The sequence below is a fragment of the Trachinotus anak genome, unplaced genomic scaffold (genome assembly GCF_046630095.1).
Source record: "Trachinotus anak isolate AG129_WGS33_773 ecotype Australia unplaced genomic scaffold, CSIRO_AGI_Tana_v1 ptg000032l, whole genome shotgun sequence".
Classification (NCBI taxonomy): domain Eukaryota; kingdom Metazoa; phylum Chordata; class Actinopteri; order Carangiformes; family Carangidae; genus Trachinotus; species Trachinotus anak.
In genome coordinates this window covers 15,519,443-15,546,737 of record NW_027273883.1, presented here as the reverse complement: position 1 = coordinate 15,546,737, position 27,295 = coordinate 15,519,443, and the positions used below count along the sequence as shown (strand labels likewise).

At 42.3% G+C, this 27,295-nt stretch overlaps 1 protein-coding gene across 1 annotated transcript in view; it reads left to right on the top strand.

Moving 5' to 3' along the window:
* The first annotated feature begins 13,231 nt into the window (after window positions 1-13,231).
* Window positions 13,232-27,295, top strand: part of nphs1 (NPHS1 adhesion molecule, nephrin) — a 39,466-nt gene continuing 25,402 nt past the window's right edge. Inside the window, exons 1-4 of the mRNA XM_071470405.1 lie at window positions 13,232-13,363; window positions 16,268-16,370; window positions 19,641-19,835; window positions 24,922-25,044. Of these exons, the coding sequence (XP_071326506.1) occupies window positions 16,307-16,370; window positions 19,641-19,835; window positions 24,922-25,044 (382 nt within the window). The 5' untranslated portion in view covers window positions 13,232-13,363; window positions 16,268-16,306. The remainder of the gene's footprint in view (window positions 13,364-16,267; window positions 16,371-19,640; window positions 19,836-24,921; window positions 25,045-27,295) is intronic.

Genomic DNA, 27,295 nt, shown 5'->3' with positions numbered 1-27,295 from the left:
AATCAGCCCTGCTGCATCTTTTATATCTATCTGCCCCTCTTCACTTCTCTTCGTCTCCCTGACTTCCCCTGAATATCCACTCTTTTTGTTATTTTGCCCTAACAGATTTCTGTTTTCCTCTTCTGTCTCTCTCACTTGACAAACACAGACCTCATTATCTAATTATGCCTTTTCACTCATTCTCCCTATCTCTGTCCCTCCTTCCTCTGCCTCTTTCAGCTCCTTCTCTTGTTTCCCCTCTGTCAGTAGCATAGCCTCTATCTATAAGGGAGACTGGGGGATAAGTGTGCTCATGATGAGAAATGTGAAGGCCAGACACATATAATATCAGCGCTGATGGAAACCAGCCACTCTTGTCTAACTCTGCTTCTCCTTCGCTTTTGCCAGACTTTGCCTGCCTCAAGGTAGCATATGGCATTCTCTCAGACTGCTGGACTCAGTGGCCTCCCACACAACAGTGTGCATCCATCTCTTCCTCACTCACAGCTCTTTTATGGGCTCTCCAACAGTTATTTTCTCCCGCACCCCTCTCCCCTGATGCTGTGCAGAGCCCCATCCCTCCACATTCTATTTCACACAGCCACACTTCAGTGACGTTCACTGCAGAGATGGCTCAGGTCTGGCAGTTGGTGAGAGGAGGGCGGTGGAAGGTACAGTCATTAGTTAAATATTAGCCAGACTGTGCTCTATTCCCCCAACATCCAGGGGAGGGGTGCAAGAGTCATACCCTTCCAAAACAATGGGCCATAAGGGGATGGCTTTGTTCCCTCATGCTCTGATGTGCACACACATACACACACAAACCTCCCTTGCTTCCAAACTCATACAGATGGTGTTCTCTTTGTTATATCTTGTACATAAGGCACAGTACATCATACCCCTTGAGAGATGTGTCAACCTTACCGAGGTACAAGCAGACGGTGTAACAACAATGAAGGTGGGGTGACAAACAACAATAAACAAGGCCCACAATTACACAGTAGCACAAAGGAAAACATGACCAGACATTGTGGATATGTGTTGTGCCTGCAGACGTATAAATTCTGGGGTAAGGACAAAAAGTTAGTTCCCACAGTGAAGTTGAACAGATGGTTACACACAGTGAAAGTTGTGTAAGTACGCATTTACTGCACAATTGTTTTTTTTTTTTATATTATAGCTAGGGGAAAGTGAAGCTGAAAGCAGTAAAAGTCTTTTCCTGTGCGGTAAAAGTCACAGTCAAGTAGCTGATGAATACATGAGGGTAGATATTGCTTGCTTGGGTGTTTCTGACACGGAGCTGCAGCATCTTTAAATTACAGTTGGGCAGCTGTTCTATGTTTCTAGTTTGATGTTTCTGTGTAGGCCATAGGCAAAGTCATCAACCCTGAAATGATTGGTCTGAATGGAAAAAGTTGTAAAGATAAAGAGGATTTTTTCTTTATAGTTTGTTTTGCCTCTGGATGAAGACAAATTTTGTGGAAAACTGTGGATTCCACATCGGTCATAGTTTAAGGTCTGGCTTGGAGAAATGCTTTGTCCATGTGTTTCACTCAGTGTGTGTCTGTATGTCTCCAAGACATGGTGTGTGGTGTGTAGGAGCCACAAGGCTCAAGCATAAGGTGCACAAGATCCATGCTGTTTGTGTGGTGAAGGGTGTGTGGAATTCATGCTGTGAGTCTTAGAGATCATCTCTGCTCTACCCAGGAAGCCTCTGGTCAGACAACAACTATCTCAGCACACTTCCTCTCTTCTCATGAACTCTCTTTGTTTACCTCCTGTCTATTGTCTTCACTTTAAATGTGAAGACAATAGATGTGAAAAAAACACTAAATGAACATACTGATAATGCACAATATAATGTGACATTAAAATTATGATATTTATTACAGAAATTCTGAAGAAATAAAACTAATTGTCCCTGTATGTCAGCCTTGAATTACAAGCCTCCATTCCAATAGGATTTTCATTCCAGCTGTTTTTATATTTATGTTCTGTAACTTCCATATAATGTCCATCATGTGGTACTCTATTCTACAGGTAACTTGAAGCAGATGGGGCCGAAATGGAAACAGTGTGATTCATAACTTAGTAATCCACATTCACTGCTTTTCTTCTGGCTGCACCTAAGAAGTCACTCCATGCCTTTTCATGTCTTTTTATTTTCGTTTTGACAAGAGAGAGGTGGCCCGAGGTCAGACACTTGAGATGTGACAAAACAGGCAACTTTCATTTTACCAGCTTTCAAAACCAAATCCAGCAATAAATACACCTTTACTGGGTCAAAAACTGAAACCATGTGTACCACACTATTACACTGACTAAAATACTTGTCTAGGACCTACAAACTTTGAGATAGATTGACAGACAGACTCTGTAAACTCCTGTTGCCACACCCAGCTTTGCTCTTTATCGTTCCCTTGAATCCCCAGCAGAGTGAACTGGGCAGGCACAGGTGTGAGCAATTAGCCGGCTTCAGTAATGTACTCTCCTGCTCTCAGCTCTCTGCTCTCCTGAGTCCCAGACAGGGTCCACTGGGCAGGCAACAGTGCAATTAGTTCAATTTGGTAGCGTCGATTCATCCAACAGTAGCCCCCAGTGCACATTCGCACCACAATAAAACACAGCACTATGAAATAGGCCTAATCCTCACTTTGGTACCAAAGTTTTGCATGGCATTGAATGAATCCACAGCATCAGCCTAAAATGCACTCTCAGTATGCAGCCTGTGTGTACGCGTGCGTGTGTGTGTGTGTGAGAGCGCACGTGCAATTACAGACAGTTTTCTCTGATACGTTTCAGTTGTATGGTGCAGAAACACCTGAAGTAGGGCACCCAATTTCCAGTTACTGATTAGCAAAATTGTAAATGAATCATTTTCTGTTAATCAGCAAATTAATTAATCATCTAATAGTTTTAAACATACCTAATAGTCAAACTCCCTTTTGCTGTAATTGGAGTTGGGATGTTTTATTTCAGCACATAATTGAATATACATATTTAAAATAGGAATAGTTTTGGGGAAATATGCTTATTGTCTTTCTTGCTGAGAGTTAGATGAGAAGAAGGAAATCATTCTCTTATCTGTCTGTTCAGTATGAAGCTGCAGCCAGGAGATGATGAGCTTAGCTTTGGTGAGATTAAAGACTGGAAACAGGGGGAAACAGCTAGCCTGACTCAAGCTAACGAAAATCTAACGACCAACACCTTAGTTTACCAAAGCTTACCAAATAATATTTGTTTAATCTGTAAAAAAAAAGGGGGGAGATTATGTGCTGGACTATAGATATGTCTCACTTCAGGGGCCACATACTACGAAAGCTGCATCTGAAGACAGATTGCATTACAGTGGTGGGACTAGTTTGCCCCATTTTGAGAGCTCCCACAAATGCTGTAGAGAAATGCATCCTTTGTTTCCAGGGCATTAAAGGATCCAACAGGTGAGAATATGGCAGGCTCCACAAATAAAACAGTGGCCAAGGATAAATAGGAAATCCTCCATAGACCAGAGCGTCTCATTTTGGTTCTGCCTTCGCGGTATGTGTGGTGTTCGGAGGCTGCGCCTTTGTAGACAGCGTCCTCCAAAAAATGCGGCCCCAAAATTGGGACACAGATTATGTCTTGGCTGGCCACAGTGACTTCCTGGAGTCTCTGCTGCCTGCCTGATAACCTCAAGGTGACAACAAGTCACATACCATGTGGCAATCAGTAAGCTTAAATGTGCCGGTAGGCAGATTTTATTACCTTCAGACAAAACCATGCTAGGTATTTCCCCATTTACAGTCTAAGCTAAGCTAACAATCTGCTGGCTATAGCTTCATATTCAACAGACAGACATGAGAGCAGTAAACTATGAGCATATTCCCCAAATGTCAAACGATTCTTTTAACTTCTGTTGGTTTGATATTTTGTGATTTGGAACATGTGCATGTCATATTTGACCAAAAGATGGGCAAAGTAAAATGTTTTTATCTACTTTTTCTGTATCATGGACTTGCACTATACTTAGTAGCAATAGCAAAAATCACATCACAAAAAGGTTTCCTTCATTTTTCACATCAATATTCAGGTCAATGGCCTCCATGATTATGTTTGCTGAAATATTTGGCATGCTTCTTTGGGAGTCTACAATATCCTAAGCCCGACTGTGGAGATTTAAGCATAGAGCATGTGTACCAAAGAGGCGGCACTGAGCACAGTTACCCCATTCACAGTAATTGAGGTGCAATCCCTCGCCCATATGGCATATATTTGCCATGCACACATGCACACTCAATAGCATCTCCATACACACATGTTCATAACACTTTAATCAATTAGTCTTTGGATTGCAAGAGAATGTCAGCTGGTGGCACTCAGGAACCCTTCCAGTTCCTCTCACACACACTGGCAGATCACACTAAATCTCCAATCCTGCCCGCAACATCCCCAGACACCCTTTTTTTTTTTTCTTTTTTGGATACTCTCTATGTGGAATATGTAGATCCGTCCTAACTTTGCTGACAAAAGATAATAATAAAAACATCTATGCACAGATTAAGCAGAGTAAGCCAAATGCATTTAATACATGTAGTTGATATTGTTTATTAAGACAGTGTGTAAAAATTCTGCATATTTCTTGCCATGTGCGGTCCCCCATGCATATACCTGCGCTTGCAGTTACAACTGCTGTCTATAAATGGACCCTAACCACCTACCCAGCACACCCCCTCTCACCAGCTTGTGAGATCAGGAATGCCTAGACACGTTCAGCCCATAATGTTCTTTACTGTTTGCACTGTTTATGCAGCCCGCACACTCATTTAAATAACCCTGATTACTTTATTTCAATGTGTGTGTGTGTATGTGTGTGATTGTGTGTGAAGTGTGTGCATGTGTTTGTGTGTGGGAGAGAAGAGAGATAGACAGGTTACAGAGGTAATGTAGTGTTCCTTGGCATTTTTAATTTCTGTCGATTATGACAGTGTGTGCAGCCTGGCTTATTTGTTATTATATCATAAAGTCTGTGTTTATTTTAATAAGGCTTATAATGAATGGCACCATTAGAGTGCTGAATTCAGGAATGTGCACAGGCGGAACAGCACTGATTACCCATTCAGGTTTTCCACCCTGTTTTCTTAGAGGGGGGTGCTTTGGGTAGTGGTGAAAGGGTCTCTGGCCTGATCCACATTATAATTAAAAAGTCTATCCATCCATGTGCAGTTCTTTCTTCATATTTTTTGGTGCTGGAAAGGAACCATTGTACTCCTGTGCCTGTTATTCTTCCTGAAGAACTTCATAGTGTTGTGCTTCAGCGGTTCACAGCAGCAAAGCAAAAAAACCAAAACATCAAAAACGTTAATCAAAAGTTATTCAGTCTAAAAACTGTTTCTCTCTGATCCATTTTCAGCCTTGACAGAATTCCCGCTCCTTGTTTAGGACCTGCCAAGATGCAATCAGAAAGGGGAAATAAAGAATTTTAATCAAATGATATCTTATCGATCACACTTGCATCCCCTAAGGATATTCAGTGTACCAATGTAAAGAGAGATCAGACTCCAGTGTTTTATAGGATTGCAAACAATGTTCAGTGGAACTTAAATCAGCTCACTCTCCTTTGCTTTTGCTGATTTTCTCATACTTTTGCAATTAAGCAAGAATTTCTTTTGAAGTTGATTGCCCCCTTCGCTCTCATTGCTTTTGTCTGTAGTTATTCAAATGAGAGCATAGTGACCTGGCATACCACCCTGCATTGTGCCTGCTGAGTTTATACCACTGCTATAGAGCATAAACAAAAACTGTTTAATTAGGTGCCTTGCACTTTATTAGTCCTTAACTCATACTTAACACACATGCATACACACAACATGCACACACACCAGCATCCCCCCTGAATACACACAACACTGCCTGCGTTACAGTCTTAACTTACTGAATAATGAGGCTCTTGCTGAGCTTGAGCAAAGAATAGTTTAAGTGCAATGAAGACCAGCTTGTGTGTGTGTGCATGTGCGTGCACTTGTGTCTGTGAGTATACTGTATGTGTATCTTTTTGGATGCTGACACAGAGGAAGAGCTTGTTAAGAAAAATGTTTTCTTGGCCCGAAAACGGCAGTTTTTTGCTAACTGGCCTTTTTTTTGTCAGGATAACAAAGAGAAGAATATGCAGCATTTAAAATCTTAAACTGTTGAAACCACCGCCATCTTTAAACATATGCGGGCACATGTGCTGACATCCTTTGTCTTAACTGCTTGGTTTTCACTAACTTAGCTCCCCTCCTTTTTTGTCCCTTTGACAACTTTGGCCAAGCAGACTCTTTAGGCTGGTCACCATGGAGACCAACCCTTAAGTGGCGTGGGAGTGGTGCGGGTCAGGGGAGGTCAAGCCAAGGGACTGTTTTGGCAAACTGAGCACGCTTCATTAGGCCTTTTGGCTTCGGGTTCATTAAAACTGCAGGAGAGGACATTCCAGGAGACTCTATTAACCAAGCAGTCTTGCGACACGCTGTCAGGCCAACAGATTTCAAACATCTTGTGTTAAACTGCCGTGCCCCCCCTTCCTCTACCCACACCCACAACACCCCACCCCCTACACACATACACACAATGGCACGCATACACAAAACATACTAGCACACGCATCAAAAACAAGTGTGGAGCTCATGTACACATGCACAAACACACTTGGAATCACGCGCGCACTCTCACGACTCCCTACGTCTTCTGCGGCACTGCTGCCACACTCTTTCCCCGCACCCCCCCTCACACAATAGCCTCCATCTGTTGGCCTCTTCAACTTTTCCCCAGCGGGCCTCAGGGGGGTTCTAAGTCTGCAGGTGGAGGGAACCACAGTCACCCTGCCATTGCTCCTGTGACACCATCAGATCAGGATAGATATTTAGAAAGAGGGCAGTGGAAGGAGGGAGTGGAAGAATGTTTTGGAAGAAAACTCAGAAGAAGGAAAATAAGTATAGGTTATGAGGGATGAAGTGTTATTGAAGTTGGGGTGGTTAAGGGTTAGGTGATTAGGACAGAGTTACTGTGGGAGGAAGTTGTATGGGTGATAGAAGGCACAGGGTAAACATAAAAAAGGCAAATGCTCTCTAAGCCACTGTCAGTCCATAAATTTAATCTTATTGTTTAAGTGGAGCATACTGTACGCCAGAGAATGTGCCTGAAATGCCTTAGAGAATCCCATCAGATTGAATCACATGATATAAGTAAATCAAAATACTTTGGTTTGATCAAAATGCAAGCCATGGCACTTCTGAGAGAGCCTGTCAGATCAGTGCTTTTAGCTCTCTGCTGTATAAGCAGGTATAACTGGATTATCCTTGTGTTTCGGTTGGCAAGCCTTATCATGTAGGCTCTATGGTTGGTCAGTTCAAACTGGGCAGATTACAGTTTGCAGAGAAGAGGTTTAGCCTCGTTTGGAGCTCTGATATGTTAATTAAAGTGGATTTTCTGAAAATGGGACGGGCAGGATGGCAAACTCCACCTCAACAAAGCCATAAGCCCATCTGTTGGCAGAGGTGTATTTGGGCCTGATTGTGTGTTTTTCAATGTCTGCGTGCTCTTGTACTTCTATCCCTGTGAGAACCAGTTTGAGCCTCTCAGAACGAGGACATATTTGTGAGAAGAGGTCATTTTGGCCTGTGATCAGTTCAGCAAGGAGCTCGTTTAAAAGGGATCCTTGTTCTGTTCGAAGTGGTATGATAGCATAATGATTTAAGCCATTTGCTGCACAGCCATAGCAAGAAAGAAAAAAATCTGTTTAAAAAAAAAAAAAAAAAAGAAAACATTTGCGACTTGAATGAATTAATAAGCTTTAGCCTGGGTTTCCTGCATCACATAATACATCACCGCACCACCTTAGTTCCTTGATTGTTGTCACAGAACTGGTTCTCTGCACTGCAATATTTGGTCCTCTTATGTTATGAAATGGCTTGGTCTGCAGCAGGCAATGTGTATAGGTCAGTCTGCGGTAGTCTATTGACTTTTTTGCCTTGTAGCTTTCAGCCAGCACAGCTAAAATAAAAGTTGGTCAGTTCTGTGTGATGATTAAAGTCAATATAATATGAGACACACTAGCAGGTGGCCAGGTGTTTCCTTTTGCAGCTACACAGCTACACATTTTGCAGTATATGGGTGACTGAGTTTGTTGGAGGTTGATGTGAATTCAAAGTAAACTTGCAGGCTCATAATTTAAAAGCATAAATATGCAGGCTAACTGTCAGAACATGATATCAACGCTGCCTGAGACAATGTTGGGGATAAGTAAAACACCCTCTACTACTCATTCTTATTAGTGTTTTAGCTAAATTTGGCAAGAATTAAAAATCCAATTCTTACTCATATGGTACACAGAACAGAAGCATTGCTACTACAATACAAACACAGCCACCCACACATTGTAATAAAAACCTTCGAATATCATCTCACTTCATCAACCACGGCGCTGCATTTTTTAATAAAACACCAAGCTAACTGCTAGACTTACAATGGCTAACCCATAGACAGAAAATGCTGAATCGTGACTCTCAATTCAAAACGCATGTCTGTTCACAAGCCTGTCTCAACAGTAGCTTTGCCTTGGGTGTCGGGTTGAGGTGACAAATCTCCTCCAGCAAGCATCCTCACTCAGTAACAATCACAAATAGTATAAACTGGTTTTGAATCCCATTCTCCTGAGGTAAAAATTGCAAAATCTTCACCTCTCAGGTAATACTAATGCTGTGAAGGAGAGGTGAGGAGGAACATTCCGGCTAACCTCAGCTCACTGTAGATAAAGCTATGGTCATGACATTTATAGTGAAAAGTTGGTAGACTAATAAATCTAGTCAATGGAGGTTTCTTCATAGAAGATGTAAAAATGCAAAGCTGTGTGTCTGTGTGTGTGTGTGCAGTGAATATGGGTGTATTTGTGAATAGCAGAACATAAATAATAGAACACAAGGGTTTTGTTATTAAAGTGGCCTTTTATTGCTTAATAGCTTTTGTTAAATACTTGCTTTGGATCCATTCAGTATCATCTCATTCCATGCCTTGTTTTTGCCCCCGTTTTTAGCTCACCCAGATTTAGCTCAGTTTCATCCTCTAATCCCTCTGTTTTGTTAGTGACACTGGGAGAACAGCCTGGGCTGTGTGGCTCAGCCCCGCCTGTCAAAGCCTATAACATCTCTCACCAGGATCAGGTTATTGCCTGAGCTCTGTGTATCTTTATATTGAATTGCTTGTGATAGGAGGCTCTGGTGTTGTGTATGTGTGTGTGTGTGTGTGTGTGTGTGTGTGTGCACCTCCATGCACATATGTTTGTGTGTGTATTTATTGTACATGGATGAGGTGGCTCTGAATAAGTGAATGGGACACACAAGAGTGGATACAACAATTGTCTTTTCTGACCTCAAATTTCAATATTGTCCCCTCATGTCTCTTCCATCCGTTCGCCCACCCACCCAGCCCCCGTCCATCCCTCCCTCGCCTACCCACCACCATGTTCTCTGCTCTGCTCTCCATTCGTCCATCACCACAGCGGGGTGATAGATGAGGCGGCGGAGATGGTGCGACCGTTAAAGTTTGTGGGCTGTGGATGGACAGTTCGGCATGAATATCAGTGGCGGAGAGTAAGTGGTGGGAATTGGATGAGCGAGAGCGAGGGAGGTGTCAGCACTTTCCCTCCCATGCATTTTCACTCAGCTGGATTGAGTCTCATTATCTGACCCTGTTCCTCTTCCCTCAGTGACCTAATAATATTGTTTCAGCAATCCTGTCCAGCCTCTGACCTCATGACTTCACACAGGAATTTGTTAGATGGAGAGTTCCACTTTCCCAAAGAAGTTTTTTTTTTTTGCTTTTTGCTTCTTCCTTGGACACTAGCAGCAACGAAATCATATTTATTTTTACTGCCAAATGAATTAGCATTACTCAGCCATCAATTATATCCCTGTATCTAATGCTGTTTATTAGTCTGATGAGGATTTTATCTAATACGGACCCTCTCACACTTGCTCAGTAAGCCTCCAAGCCTCCTCATGTTGTACTTTACCTAGACAAAGATCTGTATAAAATCCCATCAACAAGATCTCATTTGATTGGTCGATAGTGTTTGTTTGTTATTAAAAGTGAAATCAAAGTCTCAATAGCAGTGAATTAACATGGTTATATAGGAGCTTGTTAGGCAGCTGAGGTAAATGGGGGAGATTTGGGAAATAATCCCTCCTCAATCTGGACACCACAGCTGGCTGTCTCAAGCCTCTCCATCTATCCTGACACATACACACAATTTTGCACAAACACACAAACACATGCCCAGCTCAGAACTCCATGTTGCTGCCAACAGGGACACAGGGATGGGAATTGAAGGGGAACAGCAAAGAGTGTGTCAGTGTGTTTAATTGGGTTTTTCCAAATCCGTCTTAACCCTGACACATGTACCTTCCACATGCTCTGGCATCACTTGGTTCACAGGTCACCCACCCAGAGGCAGCAAGTTGAGAATCTCATCTTGCAAACTTGCCAGTTGTGGGACAAGGTTCATGTCCCCATTCAGACTTCATCACTGTGACAGACTTTTGAAGAAAGTGCTGCTGAAGGGGATTAAGCAACTATCTATGCTGTCAGACTTTTGAAAGTCCTCTTATCTCTGTTTGCTACTGTTATTTTAGTGATGCCTGTAATTGTCATTTCTGGTTTCTGGTGATGCATGCTCTCAGTCTGTGGCTGCCTGTTAAATCTCCTTCTCCTGTGGTCGACTGGTAGCCAGATTGGCCTGGAAAGAAAAAAAACAACAAAAAAAAAACATGCTGTCCTTGTCTACAGATTTAGAACCCAGAAGCATGGCTGATATGGCAGCTGCACTGTGGCAGGCAACAGAAGCTGGGGCTCCAATCAGATCAGCAGGTCAGATGGCTGTAGTTAATGCAGAGGTTCAGAGTGTGGATGCAATACTCTCCAGCGCAATGCACAAAGACAATTTTGCAGGCCTTTGTCAAAGCCCTCAGAAGTCTTGAAGGGTTAGTGAGGCACCTTTTTCATTACATCAACCACCTTCTAAGAACTGTCGGCGCTGAATCAGTTAAATCCTCTTCTTGGTGTGGATTGCATAATTGGCGTTGAATATCTCTGCCTGTCTAAACTGTTAGCTACTGACTCCAATATGTCATATTCATTTTGTAATTAAGCTTTTTTTTGGTCTTTATTTTGACAAGTGCCAGAATCTGAGTTGCCACATTGCTTATGGCAGTCCAGATGATTTAAGCACACCCTCTACTCCCCTACTCCATGCACTTTCCACACAAATACTATACACAGCCACAGGCATACACAGGAGCTCTCACACACACACACACACACACACACACACAAAAAAAATATTGCATGCAGTCTCACTCCTACTCCACTTTTCTGAATCAATCTCCTGGACGTGACCCCATCTTTCCCTCTTCCACGTATTGTGTTGCTTTCCACCGTAGTGCTTATTGCTTTCTTTGATTAATCTTCCTTTTTGCTTTCCCCGCCACACTGGTCTGAGTAAGTAGACTTCCTGTTGGTTCTCAAAACAACTCTTCCTTCCTCCCATCTCCCCCCGTCCCCTGCTCCTCCCTCGTCTTCTATTCATCACTCCACAGCCCATTTTACAGTATCTTTCTGTCTCCTTCCTCCATCCGTTTCTTTCGCTCCATTACCTTGCTCGTTCGTGTCCCCTTCATCTCACCCTCTGCCTGTCCAACCTCCTGACATGAATTCTTTTTACCCTCTTACTGTATCTTCCTCCTCTTCCCTGCATTTCCCCTCTTGCCATTCATCTTCAGGTCCTCTGTCCATCTCCCTCCCTCCCCTCCTCACCACTACCTCTCTGTCAGGCCCCAGCTCTCTCCCTCTTTTTCCTTCGTCTGGCAGTGGAGCGACTCCACTCTTGCTGACAGTGCTGTTTGTGTGAACTGAGTGCTGAGCTTCACAGCCCCCTCGCCTCCCATTGCCTCTCCACCTCATCCTCCACCTCCCCCCCTTCTTTCCTCCTGCCTCCCACCTACATACTGCTCCAGGCGGGGGAATTAACCTTCCAGCCCTGGGCTGCAGGGCTTAATGACTGTCTGTGGGGCCGGCTACGACTACACAACCCAGCTGCTAACATCTGGGCCACACACACCCACTTGCACCGCCTGTACACATGCACACGCTACACACAAATAGTGTGTGGATCGTGGACACTGTTACTGTGCAGTATGCAGTATGCACAACATAAGGTTACAGTCCATGAATTTGTGCCACTATGAGGCTGTGTGTCATTATCATTCTTTCTTTATTGCCTCCTGCTCACATGTGGGAGTCTCTCAGCACCGTTCTCACAGACAGTGGTTGGTCTATCATTACTGCATGGCTGACCCATAGTGGAACAACAGATGCAGCAGTACAACTGCTTTTGTGTTTATACTGAGCAAATAGCTCATACATATAGTCAACACAGAGCCACAGCACTAGCGACTATCAGCAGATCAAATGAAAAATGCATGCACGTGGAAAATAAACATGACCTTTAAGTTGTCTTGCTAGAAGAGCTTTCAGCATGTTCCATTGAGCAAATGGTGGTATTCTCCAGCCACCATTCAGTTGGAAGTATATAATTGACAAAAGGGTTGGAAGAGTGGGGGGGGTAGTATTCAGAAAAAAAATATTCCAAGGTTAAAAGTAAATTCTTTGGCCTGTCTCTGTCTCCATTTCTGCAGCAGAGCACATCACCCCAGGAGTAGTCAGTATGGGAAATACAGTAATGTGGACACTCTATTCCATTCATTATGTATGAGCATAAATGTTACAAACTAGCAGATGTGAAGACATCCATGTTGCATCTGTATCTTTGAGGCCTGCTCAGCTCTTTCCAACCCAGCACAGTGAAATGCTAAATAATGGGATCCATGAATACTCCCCACAAAGGCGGAATAGAGAGAAACGACAGGCACATTCCTCCGATTTTATAACTGGCTCACTGCAACTTTATCAGGATTTTATTGTTATTTTTTCGATTCTACTCAAACCAGAAGTCCTGCACCTTTTTTAAATCAGTAAGGTACCGTTTGGCCTTAAAAGCATAAAAAATCCTTTGAATACTTGGGGTGGCCATGACATTGGTATTGTTTTTTTGACACCTTTATTGTTTCTCAGGTGACCCCTGTGTAACCACCCCTGCCAGCACTTACTCATAAACACAACTTCCTTCATTCTCCAGTCTATGCTACTGCCTCTCTCCCTCTCTTTATCTGTTTGTCTCAGTCTTGGGCTAAGGAGTGAGAGAAGGGGGAGTCCCATCGGCATTCTTTAACATCTCCGTGGCTCACTTGTGTTCAGAGAACCATCTGTAGATCAGGAGGACAAAAAGACGCTCCTGAGCCTTGGCGTCACTCAACAGGTAAGCACAGCTCTCTTTCTCTCATGCAAATCCGCACACCTATTCAAAGATTCTTGGCTTTTTTAAAAGTGGAGGTACGCCCTTTCTGTGTGTGTGTGTGTGTCTGCCTCACTCTCTTTCTCTGTGTGCACCCTAGGCAGGCAGATGTGCTTGAGTTGGTGGAGATTGAAAGAGGGTTTTTGCCTCTCTGTGTCTCAACTTTTTCCGGGGAGAGAGAGAGTCTGTGAATGTGTGTATCGAAGTCAGAGAGATCCAGTAAACTTGAACACTCTGAGCTGGTGGGAGCGGAGACACACACAAGCACACACAAATGCCTAACTTCTTTGAATGCCTTGAAGTTATACTAGACATGTCCATTGTCAAGCTGCTGCTGAACTGCTGGACCACGCTGATATGATTTAGCCTGTCCTCCCTTGAGGCTGAGGTCTGTCCTGCCTGTGTTTAGCACATCCAGCCAGGTCTTAATCAGACTGCTTAAAAAAGACGCCATGTTTAAATGCACAATCAGTGATTCAGATGTGATTAGATTCTGTTGATAATCTAATCTGCATCTTTTAGAAACCTTCTTTATCTGCAGTTCAGTGTTAAAGCAGTAATGGTTCACGAGGCCACTTCTATAATCTACAGTAATTGGACCCACAGGAAAGTGGATAGATTGGTGAGAGGTTAGGTTGGTATTAAGATGTAGGACGACATGTGAAATGGGGGACTGCGTGGAGGTTGAAACTTCATTTTCTGCACATTGACTGATTTCATGGGGTTTCACGTTAAATTGGTCTAGGATTGAGTGTATTGAGTCGTTTGATGATTTTATGAAAGACGCCATTAAAAATCTACCTGTTGGGGTCACACTGAATGGTTCAGCTACCTCTAATACCCTTTGGAGAGTGGAGAGTGGCAGCCTTGTCCCTGAAAGCGAATCAAATTTCAAATCAAACTTTCTAATTTGCATTTGTAAGAGGTTGGTGAAGAACAAGGTAAAAAAAAAAAAAAAGACTGAGGCAGTAACTGCTGCTGTAGTAAAATATAGGTCTTTCTTAAATTTGAATATGTATTAAATTGCCAGTCTGGTATTTATCTAATGTTATATTTCAGGCAATTGTTAAGTGACATATCAGTTATTCGCAGATTTTTCATACAAAGAAAACAAACATGTGCCATTGAATTGACATTCTTATGACTGGCTGCATTTTTAAAGCAATTAAGGTAGTTGTTTGACTAGATAATGGGAATGTGGGGAGGTCAGGCCGACTCTGTCTGCTTTCATTAAGAGTCCCATTGAAAATGATGACTCATGAGGTCAGCAGCAACCTTTCTGTGTTGACCAAACACGTCTCATCCTCACACAGGATAAATGCTGTTTGAACTCTAAATCCCAATATCTGGCCTACTGCAGACAAATGAAAGAAATCCAGTTCTTCCTATCGAGAGATGGATAAATGTAAATTGCAATGCATAAGAGAGGAAATGTTAATATTAGGCAGGATGTAATGTTTGTGTTTGTGTTTACCTACACGATGCATTGAAAGAGACAGGGATAAAGAGAAGACAGGAACTTTTAACCTCAGAGCAGAATTCCTATTCATTGAAGAGGGAAGTAATTGCCCTTGTGTGTTCAAAGAGTATGCTGGGGGCTCTGAAATACACAAATGTTTTGAGAGCGAAAAAATAATTGAGTGTGAGTTAATTCTTATCAAAGCCTGTTGGAGTGCAACTAATCGACTGAGGGGAGATGCGTCAAAGAGCTGCTGCCTTCAATTCATTTTGTCTATTCAGATGAGAAAATATTTAGTTTTCAATTAAGGAAATCACTATTATTTGTTCCACTCCTCCAGCAGATAAATTGAAGTGATTACAAACTGACTTAAAATCCACAGAGGGCTCTTCCTGGTCAAATAAGGGAGAGTGTTGGATGCAGCGGGCACAGACCTACAGCTCTGCCTACAGTCTTAATTACAAATGGTTCTTTTACCAGCATTCACACTGAAAACATGCTGTGATCCTGACAGTGGATCACACTTCTTCTTATATGTATACATTCAAGAAAACAAATGCACAATTGTAATTGACAGACATTTTGGCCCAACTTTCTTAAATGTTTTAACCTATTTACTCACGTTGAGTAAGCCATATATTATATATAGCATCCTAGATGTTAAGGTATATTAATATTTACATGAATCAACCAGCAAACAGTGTTATCACTGAAAATAAAATATGTCATGGTATTGTAAGGTCAGCAACTAAAACACTTGACTTGCAGAGACAAAATTGTCTGTTAGCTATGTTTTAGGACGTACAAGAGATATATGTTATACATACTGTATCTGCTTTGTTCTGCACTCCCTCAGCTGATCCAGTAGGAAAAGCCAGAGGAAATGCCAAAAGAAGCCATAGAGGTCTCAATGACAAATTTAGTTGTACAGTTCTGAGGGAATTGGACTCATGAGGAGACTAAAACTAGTTTATCTAGCTGCAGAGTTCCTTTGCATCTAAAACACAAACTACCAAATCTATGCTTCTGAAACTGATTTGAACCCATTAAAACCATTATGGCTTTTTACAGTTATGTCTTGATTGTAGGCTGATGCAGGATGGATGGACCAATTGACTGATTGATTGATTTATCTGAAAACTCTGCTGTAATGATGTTGTAAACGTGTGTGGAAGCTTGTGAGGCTTTCAAATCAGCTGCATAATTGAATAGTAAATAGTATTGCAAACAACCTACAATATGTCAGAAACAAACAAGAAATGTAAACATAAAAAGATACATTTTTGACTTCATGTACACTGCTGGACTTAAAGCAAATGCTTCTAAAAAGCACATGCCTACTATAGTCATCTTGAGGGGGGTATGTTTATGTTTATGCATATTGCATGTGTCTTTTTTTCCTTCCTTAGTTGTTCCAGGATTGTCGAAGGTCCGGTGTGAGTGGTGACATGGACTTCTTGTCGGCATGGATTGTGTCTCCTTCAGCACTACCCTTTCTCTGTCTCATCTGGGGTAAGAGAAGCAAATGTCACCATGAAGCCATCATTACAGTAACTGCAGCTTTTCCAAGCCCCAGTCACGTTGAGGTCATGCATCTGAGTAGTTGCAACCTTCATGTTATTGGAGGCTTTAAATGAATTTTCAGTATAGCATAATTGCTTTAATAGGTTTACAGTGATAGATACACTGCAAATTATAAGTCAGTTAAACGCTCCGGGTTAATCTCACACTCATCTCTTAATCTTATACTGTGAAAATCTTGTTTAAGGTACTGAACTGGCTTACTGTGGCATCTACATATGAATCTGTTTTCATGTTTGTTTTCTCAGCATCTGTGCAAATCAGACATCAGCTAGCAAATCAAGGTGCTGAACAAGACCAACTGTTCACATCATCTTTGTTACCGTCCTCTGCTGTTATTGCTTAGTCGAATAGCAAACCAGCAGCTGCATCTTTTTCCCTCTCCTTTGTTGCACGACCACCCTCTCTATGAACAGGACCTCAGGTAGAAAGGAACATTTTGTTAATTGGTTTATTCATGGCAAAGTGGAGACTCAAGTTTTCTTAGGGTATTACTGTTTCATGCAAATAACTTCATCCGAATGCTGCCTCAGCTGTAGTGTGGCCAACAGGGTTATTCCACGCAACCTGTTTTAAAAGAGTTGTTTCAGGACACCTATTTTCACCTCTGAGTAGTTACATAGAATAAGTAACACCAACATAATTTCACTTCTGCTATTGCGTATTATGCTCATGGTATTTCCTCACTAGTTTCCATGGTGATTACTGCAAGAACCTCCAGTTCACAGAACTTAAGTTAAGAAAGTACAGTAGAAAAGACAATCTTAATATACTGCTACTTTATGACAGTAGGGAAGGATTTAGCAATAAACAAACCTTTTCATCAAAAGACACCTTCAATGGTATATGATGATATATGAGGTGGATGCTAGAGAAGTGGCAAAATGTAGTCTGGAAAGAATCTACTACTGCATTTAAACAACATCTTTATCTTAAAACATAAAACTGAATGTAGAAATAAGAATTGAGGAGCAAAGTACATACTAATTAAAGGCATCCACTCCTGAATAAGGAATGGAGATCAATATTTCACAGCAGATATTTGACATGTCATAGCAAGAAAGCACAGGTTTAATTAATAACATGAATTAATGATGGCCACAGACCATTTAGTACCAACACCATGGTATTGTGCATGCTTGCTTTCCAGCGTGGCTTACCGGGGCAGTCAAATGAAACGTTATTACCTACACTGTTATTACCTGCACGTGTATCAGTCACTTCAAACAGGAGTGCTTCCCTCTTCCCTTAAAGCTGCAGTAATTCATATTTTTATATCAGTACGTGGTCAAAAATGCTCACAGCGCCCGTCCACCTGTAGAAATTCGCCTTAGCCTCACAGAGGGTTTTATACGTCTTTTGCTATAGTTTATTATTTGGGGTTTATGGCCTGGTTTACTGTTTTGGTTCAGTATCACTGCTGTCATCAAACTTGTTTCCAGGTTTCCAGTTGCAGTATACAGCTGCTGTTTGCAGCAAGAAAAAAAAAACCTTAACACTGACACAGAAAATCAGCGACTTATTGTAACATTTAGCATCTGAAGAGCAACTTTTGCCCCCAGGAGTTGGTGGAGTCCTAAACAGAGCAACAAAGGAGTGAATATTGGACTTACGTCTGCTTGGTGACCAGAAGCATGACTTCAGATGAAAACTAATTTCATGTTTTCTGGACATAGAAGCAATTGCTTGCTAAAACAGAGCCAAAGGTGATTATTTATTTTATTGAACGCAATGGTTGCAACTGGCAAAAATAAGCAAACCCTTGAAAAACATAAACATTATCTTCAAGCAACCTGACTGAGATTTAAGAGAGTGGTGGATTTGAACCTCAAGCAAACATGCCTCTTGGTGAGATATTAACCTGTTTTACTTTTGTGATTAAAGTGTTTAACTGTTGCATGATAAAATGTGAGGTAAACAGTAGCACATGTAGAGAAGAGTCATGAAGTTAATTCACCAGTTACACAGCAGAATCTAAAGTTTGCTAACACTGGCTAACAGTCGCCACCACAGGCTACTGAGTAGGCTAAAGCTTTAGAGGCAAAACACCTGAATGTAATACATTGAGTAAGGGTTTGATTTACTGATTATGAATTCCACTTGTTGAAAGAGCAAGACTGTGTTATTTCTTCATCTAAAAGTTAAATACTCTCACTCACTTTTAGACATAAAAGGTCTTATCACATTACATTTTAATATGGTATTTAGTATTTCTGTATCTCAGAATAATACGGTATAATCCTATTTTAGCAGCCACTATAGATCACTGTTACGTATTCATTTATGTAAACTGTATGCAAATGTGCTCCTGTGTTTGGGTATTTGTATGCATCCTCTGTAATGGCCAATCTTGCCCTTCATATTTGACGTGAGGTGACTGGTTCAGCCTTGATCTGAGAGCTCTGCCTCTCACTCATGTTGTCAGACACAACAGAGCATGCACTTCACAAACAACTTGGTCATTGCTTCAGTGAAGGTCAAGATTCAAACAGCCTTGCTGAATCAGGCTTGCTTCTCTGTGGGGCATTGTTTAAACGAGATTCACACTTAGATATTAGGCACTAATTGGAGTATGCTGTTGCATTTGGCTCCTTGAACTGAATTTATTCATAAACCCCTATGTATAATAATCATATAATCCTAGCCCCAGTGCTAGAAGCTCATGGGTGGTCTGCTGTAAGGTTACCTTCCCTACTCAAGCACTCTGCACCGCAGAAAGTCACCTAAGAGCCCGGCTGAAGGATGGCCAACCCCACCTATGACAAACAAGGGGGATTAAAGTGATAATCATTACTCTTCCCAAGAGGAATTAGCTGGTAGGACATCGACATTGAAGAAAAACCACAGGTGAACGAGGTCTCTGATACCCCATGCTTTTTTCCTCCTCCCAGTACCCTATCTGCATAGCCAAGGGGGGATTTAATTCGCAGTAATTACTTTATTGACTCATTTTCAGGGCCGTATCACTGCAGTTTCCCATCAATAAAACATATGCCAGGATGAATAATGTGGCCGGACACAATGGGGTGCCTTCTCAGACAAAAGACACAAGACTGCATCCCTGTGGTGTATGTTTATGTCATGCCCCCTCTACTCCCTTTATTTCCTTCCTAACACTCCTCACACCAATCCAATCACATCCTTTTCCTACTCTATGATTCCACTCCAGCTGCTTTCCTCCTTCTCCTTTTATGTCTCCAGGCACGCAGGCCCAGCAGGCCTTCAGGGCTGAGCCCAGGAACCTCACTGTGCGGATGGGAGCCACAGCTGTGTTGAGGTGTGAGGTGCTGCGGGCCTCAGGGACTGTGCAGTGGGTGAAAGATGGCCTCCTCCTGGGACCTCAGAGAAGCCTGCCAGGCTTTCCACGCTACAGCATGATTGGAAACCCCAAGAGAGGTAAACAGGGATACTCACAGAATATGGTCTATGGCCAGGCAGTTCATGGGTCTGGTAAAGAACAAAAAAAATTCATAAAAACAATCAACTCAGAAGATCCAGTTGAGTGAAATAAGATAAATAACGCTGGTGAAGGTAAAGCTGTGCAGGCCAGAGCATGAAAGGGTAAATGAAAGTATGGTGTATCAAAGAAAATAACAAAATAACAGATGTCAGTATTACATCAATCCTATATACTTATTTATTTTTTTGTGACATAGTTCATATGGTTTTAATTATAACTGCTGCTGACAGCTCAGGAAGCATCCAACAGTCCAGCTTGATGTTGGCCACACTAAAAGTAAATGAGATGATGTTGCTATGGCTTCAAAGTGCTGTAATAAAGCAACACAGACATTACAGGAACCTTATGGCACACAGCCTGTCTATACAGGGAGCATCTGGGACGGAGGAGGTGATGTGATTGTCAACAGCCTCTTATACATCCTACTGTCACTCATATATAAAGACAAAAAAAAAAAAAAAAGAAATGAAAGCAACTCAGCAAATCAGTGAAATGTGGCAGAGAATAAAATGTGTTGCAGAATCTGCACCACAGTCTATAAAAAGTAATAGCCAATTAGAAGGCAATCCCGAGTAAGAGAAGAGCATCTGTTCATGATCAGCCCGCAACTAGACAAGCTGCACTTTACTGTTGCACAGTGTGGGAGACTGCCAGTGACACTGAGAGATGCATAGATGCCCATGCACATACTGTCCATGCTTATTACTGCCTAGAGTTTAAACAAAGCATAATGTTGTTTAGCAGCTGATTAGTTGTCAGTGAGCAAAGTACAACAAGCATTACAGCAGGTACAGGATTGGAAAAAAAATCATGTCCTTTTTTTTTTTTTTTAACATCAGTAACAACCAAATAAGAACATGTACGCCTGAACCACAAACACACACACACACACACACACACACACACACACACACACACACAAGCTGTCGAACACTCAAAAGCACGGGAAAAGAAACGGCAAACTGCAGACTGATGTATGCAATCACTTAACACTGCACAGAAATGGCTAAATCATTTAAGATGACACTTGACTGCACTTGTTACTCCACCAGTTTCCACTGATTGTCACCATCAGTGATATTTATTGATGCTTAAAAAAGCCCAAAATCACACATACACAAGCACAAGAGACGCCAGTGCTGATTTCAACATATACTTAGAGTAGATGTAGCACCCTCGGTTTCCCTAAGCTGCAGCAGCAATGTAAATGTGTATCGACATGAGACTAGATGTAGGATTTCAGGCATTTGTAAAGACAAACACACACACAACACTAGAAAAAAACAACATGTTCCAGGCACCAAAGCATTAAGGCAGTTTTTTCTTAATTTGTTTTCAGTGATTGATCCACAAGGTATAATTTAATTGTAGAACATGGCATGAAGCCAGTAAATCAGACAAAATGTAATTATAAATGAAAATTCATGAAGACAGTGTTCACCTGACATCATATATACTGCAACTAATTAAGCTTTCTTAACTCATATCAACTAATGTCAAGTATTTATATAGTGATATATTTACAGTATCTCGCAAAAGAGAGTACACCCCTCACATTTTTGTAAGTATTCTATTATATCTTTTCATGGGACAACACTGAAGATATGACACTTGATACAATGTAAAGTAGTCGGTGTACAGCTTGTATAACAGTGTAAATTTGCTGCCCCCTCAAAATAACTCAACAGACAGCCATTAATGTCTAAACCGCTCCCAACAAAAGTGAGTATACCCCAAAGTGAAAATGTCCACATTGTGCCCAAAGTGTCAATATTTTGTGTGGCCACCATTATATTCCAGCACTGCCTTAACTCTCTTGGGCATGGAGTTCACTAGAGCTTCACAGATTGCCACTGGAATCCTCTTCCACTCCTCCATGACGACATCACGGAGCTGGTGGATGTTAGAGACCTTGTGCTCCTCCACCTTCCGCCCCACAGATGCTCAATAGGGTTTAGGTCTGGAGACATGCTTGGCCAGTCCATCGCCTTTACCCTCAGTTTCTTTAGCAAGGCAGTGGTCGTCTCGGAGGTGTGTTTGGGGTCGTTATCATGTTGGAATACTGCCCTGTGGCCCAGTTTCTGAAGGGAGGGGATCATGCTCTGCTTCAGTATGCCACAGTACATGTTGGCATTCATGGTTCCCTCAATGAACTGTAGCTCCCCAGTGCTGGCAGCACTCATGCAGCCCCAAACCATGACACTCCCACCACCATGCTTGACTGTAGGCAAGACACACTTGCCTTTGTACTCCTCGCCTGGTTGCCGCCACACGCGCTTGACACCATCTGAACCAAATAAGTTTATCTTGATCTCATCAGACCACAGGACATGGTTCCAGTAATCCATGTCCTTAGTCTGCTTGTCTTCAGCAAACTGTTTGCAGGCTTTCTTGTGCAACATCTTTAGAAGAGGCTTCCTTCTGGGACGACAGCCATGCAGACCAATTTGATGCAGTGTGCGGCGTATGGTCTGAGCACTGACAGGCTGACCCCCCCACCCCTTCAACCTCTGCGGCAATGCTGGCAGCACTCATATGGCTATTTTCAAAAGACAACCTCTGGATATGACGCTGAGCATGTGCACTCAACTTCTTTGGTCAACCATGGTGAGGCCTGTTCTGAGTGGAACCTGTCCTGTTAAACCCCTATATGGTCTTGGCCAGGGGTCGGCAACCTGCGGCTCTTTCATCCCTCTGCTGTGGCTCCCTGTGGCTTTGGAAAATAAATAGTATTTAATTTAAATTTATTTTATTTTAGTTTGTTAGTATTTTAAATGTTATTCTAAATTTGAAGATTATGGTGATCTTGTAACATTAAAATAAAATGTGTTTAATTTTTTGTCGCTAAAAATATGCGTCACAACCGCCGATGTGGGACACCCGCCGGCACGCGATTTATTGAGTTTTTCGACCCTCGGTGGGCCAACCATGGATAGGTCCAAGGAAAGAAAAGTTTTTGAAGAAAACAGAATGTTTAATGCTATGTGGGCAGATTCATTTACTTTCACTGCTGACGAGGAGGACTCAAATAGACACTGAGTATTTTATTTGAAAGTAACCTTCAACCAAGCGTCTTTTTTTTCGGAGTTCAAAATGTTTTTGTTGCATGCAGAAATAAAATTTTGTTTTCTCTGTAGCAGTTCATTGATTTCATAAATGCAACACACTATAGTTTTTTTATACATAGCATAAAGGCAAAAAAAATATATGTAGTGTTATCTTAATTTTAGATGTTGAAAGGGTTTTGTGGCTCCCGGTGTTTTCTTTTCTGTGGGAAACGGGTCCAAATGGCTCTTTAGGTGTTTAAGGTTGCCGACCCCTGGTCTTGGCCATCGTGCTGCAGCTCAGTTTCAGGGTGTTGGCAATAATAATGTTATAGCCTAGGCCATCTTTATGTAGAGCAACAATTCATTTTTTCAGATCCTCAGAGAGTTCTTTGCCATGAGGTGCCATGTTGAATTTCCAGTGACCAGTATGAGAGAGTGTGAGAGCGATAACACCAAATTTAACACACCTGCTCCCCATTCACACCTGAGACCTTGTAACACTAACAAGTCACATGACACCGGGGAGGGAAAATGGCTAATTGGGCACAATTTGGACATTTTCACTTTGGGGTGTACTCACTTTTGTTGCCAGCGGTTTAGACATTGTTTTATAAGACAAACAACCATACACACTCACTCACACACCTAAGGGCAATTTAGAGTCACCAATCAACCTAATGTGTGGGGAGAACATGCAAACTCCACACAGAATGGACCCCAGGACTGGGGCTCGAACCCAGGACCTTCTTGCTGTGAGGCAACAGACAAGTGAAAGGGACAACATTGATTATATTTGGCTGAGTTAATGAGGCAAAAGGTTTTCTACATGAAGAGCAACAATCCAGACTGGTTAGTTTTCACTTTCCCTCTCCACTGGGTGTGACCTTTCCCAAATAGCCTATGTAACGATGTATTCTTAGCTTTAAGGCCAAAGCACTAATGCAGCTTTGCAGATAGGAGAATATATACTTTGCTACAGACATAATGGCTACATAGATATACTGTATCCCAAAATTATGAAATAAATACAGGTAATGGACAAGTAAGCAAATCACGTTGCAGCCATCCACCATCTCCCCTACCATAAATACACACTCTCTGCAACTTGATTGCACTATTTGTGAGTAATTTCAGGAAAGAGGAATTTGATTAATAACTTCAATGTCTCTCTCTCTGTGCACTCAATGATAACTTGGATGTGAAAATTGCTTCTGGTTGGTGTTAATTATCTTGCCAGCTTACTTGACACATGCATTTTTAGGCCTGGGTGGTTGTCAGACCAAGATACTATTTTGCACATGTTAGTAGGCTGTGAGCCAGAGAATCAGGAGCTGGAAAACCAACACTGAACATCATCTAATCCCCACAGGTTATGGCAATGCATCAAACAAATCAAGCCCTGTTGGCAGGGCCCATCTCAGAAGAGAGATACAGAGAGAAGGACTCTGCCTGGCATCAATTAATAGACAGTTTATTCAGTCGGCGTTGTGAATCTGGGATTGGATTTCATTTACCATACTGGAAATTCACTCTGAAACAAAATGTGTCTGCTATGAGTGTAGACAACCACTTGCATGTCAGTGGAAATGCCTGCAGCAGGAGGTTCTCAGCAAGTGAGATGTTTTCATTCCACGGAAATAAGAAAATAGTCTATTTTTAACCAAATCAAACACCCAAACAACAGTCGTAGAGTATGCTACTGTACTGAATAGAAATGCCAGGTTGTCAATATTCAAATTTCTTTGACTGTTTATTTTCCCATTACCAAAGTTTAAAATTGCCTAAAACACAGATGAGAAAATACCTATACCTATCAGTATAATATACATTTATCAACTGTGATCAATAGTGAGTTTTATATTCAGTGTGAACAAGAAAACTGCATTAACCCCGTCTCTACCCTTACTTAGTGTGCACATCCTTATCACAGCTTAATGTGTAATAAAAATAAATCATCTCTCCATCTTTATTCCAGGGCAGTATCATCTTCAGATTGAAAAGGTCCAACTGGAAGATGATGCCATCTATGAATGTCAAGCGGGCCAGTCTGAGAGCAGTAAAGCAGTCGTTTCCAACATGGCCTGGGTCAACGTGTTAAGTGAGAAAAACCATGGAGCGTGTGAACAGAGGGGACGTGGGGGCTTATAAACATGTTTTTCTTTGTCAGACTAATGAAATAATGTATGTAATAAGGCACAGTGAGTGTTCTCTGCACCCCAGTAACATACACGACCTCTTGACCGGTAATCAGCATATAAAGAACTGTTAAATATTCATTTCTATTGATAAAGAGCTTTAATTTGCTTAAAATAAGGCAGTTGCATTCAAAGCAGGGTCCTTGGTACAGTAGAACTCAGCGGTTTCCTTCAAGTGCAAATCACATTAGAAGCATGTATGGACCATGAAGAAAGTCACAATTTTCAACTTTTCAAACATTTATTTCTTTAACAAGCACTATGCCATCCCTGCATGTTCCAGTAGGTCCAAGGCTTTATACAGCAGCTGCACAATATAAAGTATCAGTACAGCCTGGCTTCCCTGGCAAGCCTCAGGGCGATCCATGTCTGTCCCTTGCACAGGAATAAATTATAACTGAAGTGATTGAAAAGTTCCTACTCAGACATGGGGTGGAATAGATGTAATTGTGCAACTACATTAGACCACCTGTTGTCACTCTATAACAACCAGTATCTCTCTCTCCCTATCCCTCTCGCTTGTGGGAGCGAGCCCATATGTGGCAAGGAAAGGACTCTAAAAGAACCTTTCTTCTCCAGGCGCAGTTCATTTACTTACATCCCCCTCCCCATTCTCTCCTTTGCACAATTTCTCCCTCTCTTCCTCGCCTTCCAGCTTTCTCTTTGGTGACCATGGAGAGGTTTTTTTTTTGGTGGCGGTGGTGGTGGTGATGGTGGTGGTTGGGGTGGGGTGGGGGGGGGTGGGTGGGGGGGTGGGGGGGGGGGGTTGCCGTGGCGATTCAAGCGGCCTCCCTCTCCTCTGGGAAGAAAGCAGGTTTTTCTGACATCAATGGGCTGGTAGGAGGGATGTCGGGTGGTGTGGGATAGGAAGGGGCATAGACCGCAGACGTCTCCTCTGAAAGGCTGTGTTCTGTTCCACACTGCAGCAGTCTCATGTCCTACAGCAGGCCTACACCTGCAGCCACAGCAGGCTTGGCTCCCACATTTATTACCTCTGAAATGCCTATTGCATGTGCGCCCACATACACAAAGTCAACACAATTGCCTCTGGCTTTGTCGAAAAGGTCAAAATGTGTGGGAATAATGTTCGTGTTGCATCAGGGGTTGCTGGTAGTCGTATTTAGCATGACTGAAACCTACTGCTGCCCTGCGCTCTTGACATGTTCGGATTTGAATCCTCCGCACACATCACAGCCGGTGTTTTTGTCCAGTGTCTTGGGAACATTTTTACAGCTGTTGACAGTTTTAGACGGACAGTTGCAGCTGTACTGTTGCGAAGGCCAAAGAGTGAAGCGACTGACTTAAAAAACACATTGCAACCTTGGTCCTAAAGGGTCATTTGTTCCACCCCACTAGCTCAACTGATTCAAAATACATGACTAATCTGGGGCTTGATAATGAGCTGATGAATTCAATCTCCTGTTAGTGCTGAACTGGGACTGGAAACTGTGCATCCTTTTGAAGAGCACTGTCTCTGATGAGTTCCCCACGGGCTTCTCCATCACCAAACTACAGCTCCCAAGGCCCCACACCCCTGGCCAGTCAACCATGGGCACATCCCATCAAGCCCTGCATCGAATCAAAACACCATAAACTCTTTATGAGGAGATACAGTGGGGGTTGGAGGGGAGGAATGTGAAAACAAAACAGAGATTGCTGGTCGTATAATTGGATTCTTAGGTCAGAGGGAGTGGTATAATGACTGGCTAATTCAAGATGGATCACCACAGGCAGTAAATAGCAGGGATGGAGGCAAAAAATGTCAATAAGCCCCATCCATGAGCTTACAAAGAGATGCTTTCAAGACATTTCCATTGGTGCAACATAACTCCTGTGTGTTTTTGCCTTCCTGCAGGGCTTAGATAGGGGATTACCGCAATAGGCAGATCAAGTGGCACTGAGTAATCCATGACAATAACAACCTCTACCCCCTCTGCTGAAACCCCCTCCTCTGCTAAAACTTACCCCGCACTGTGCCCGTCACATACCTGACACATCCTGTGTCTCGGTTTATACCATTAGCCTTAGCATTTAATCCTGTTAATGAACAACTCTCTCCCTCGCCGCGTTGCATGCCTGTACAGATGCCTCCTGCAAATGTTCAAAACAGTTATTTGATGTGTTCTGGTTTTAGACTGTGTTACTCATTCAGTT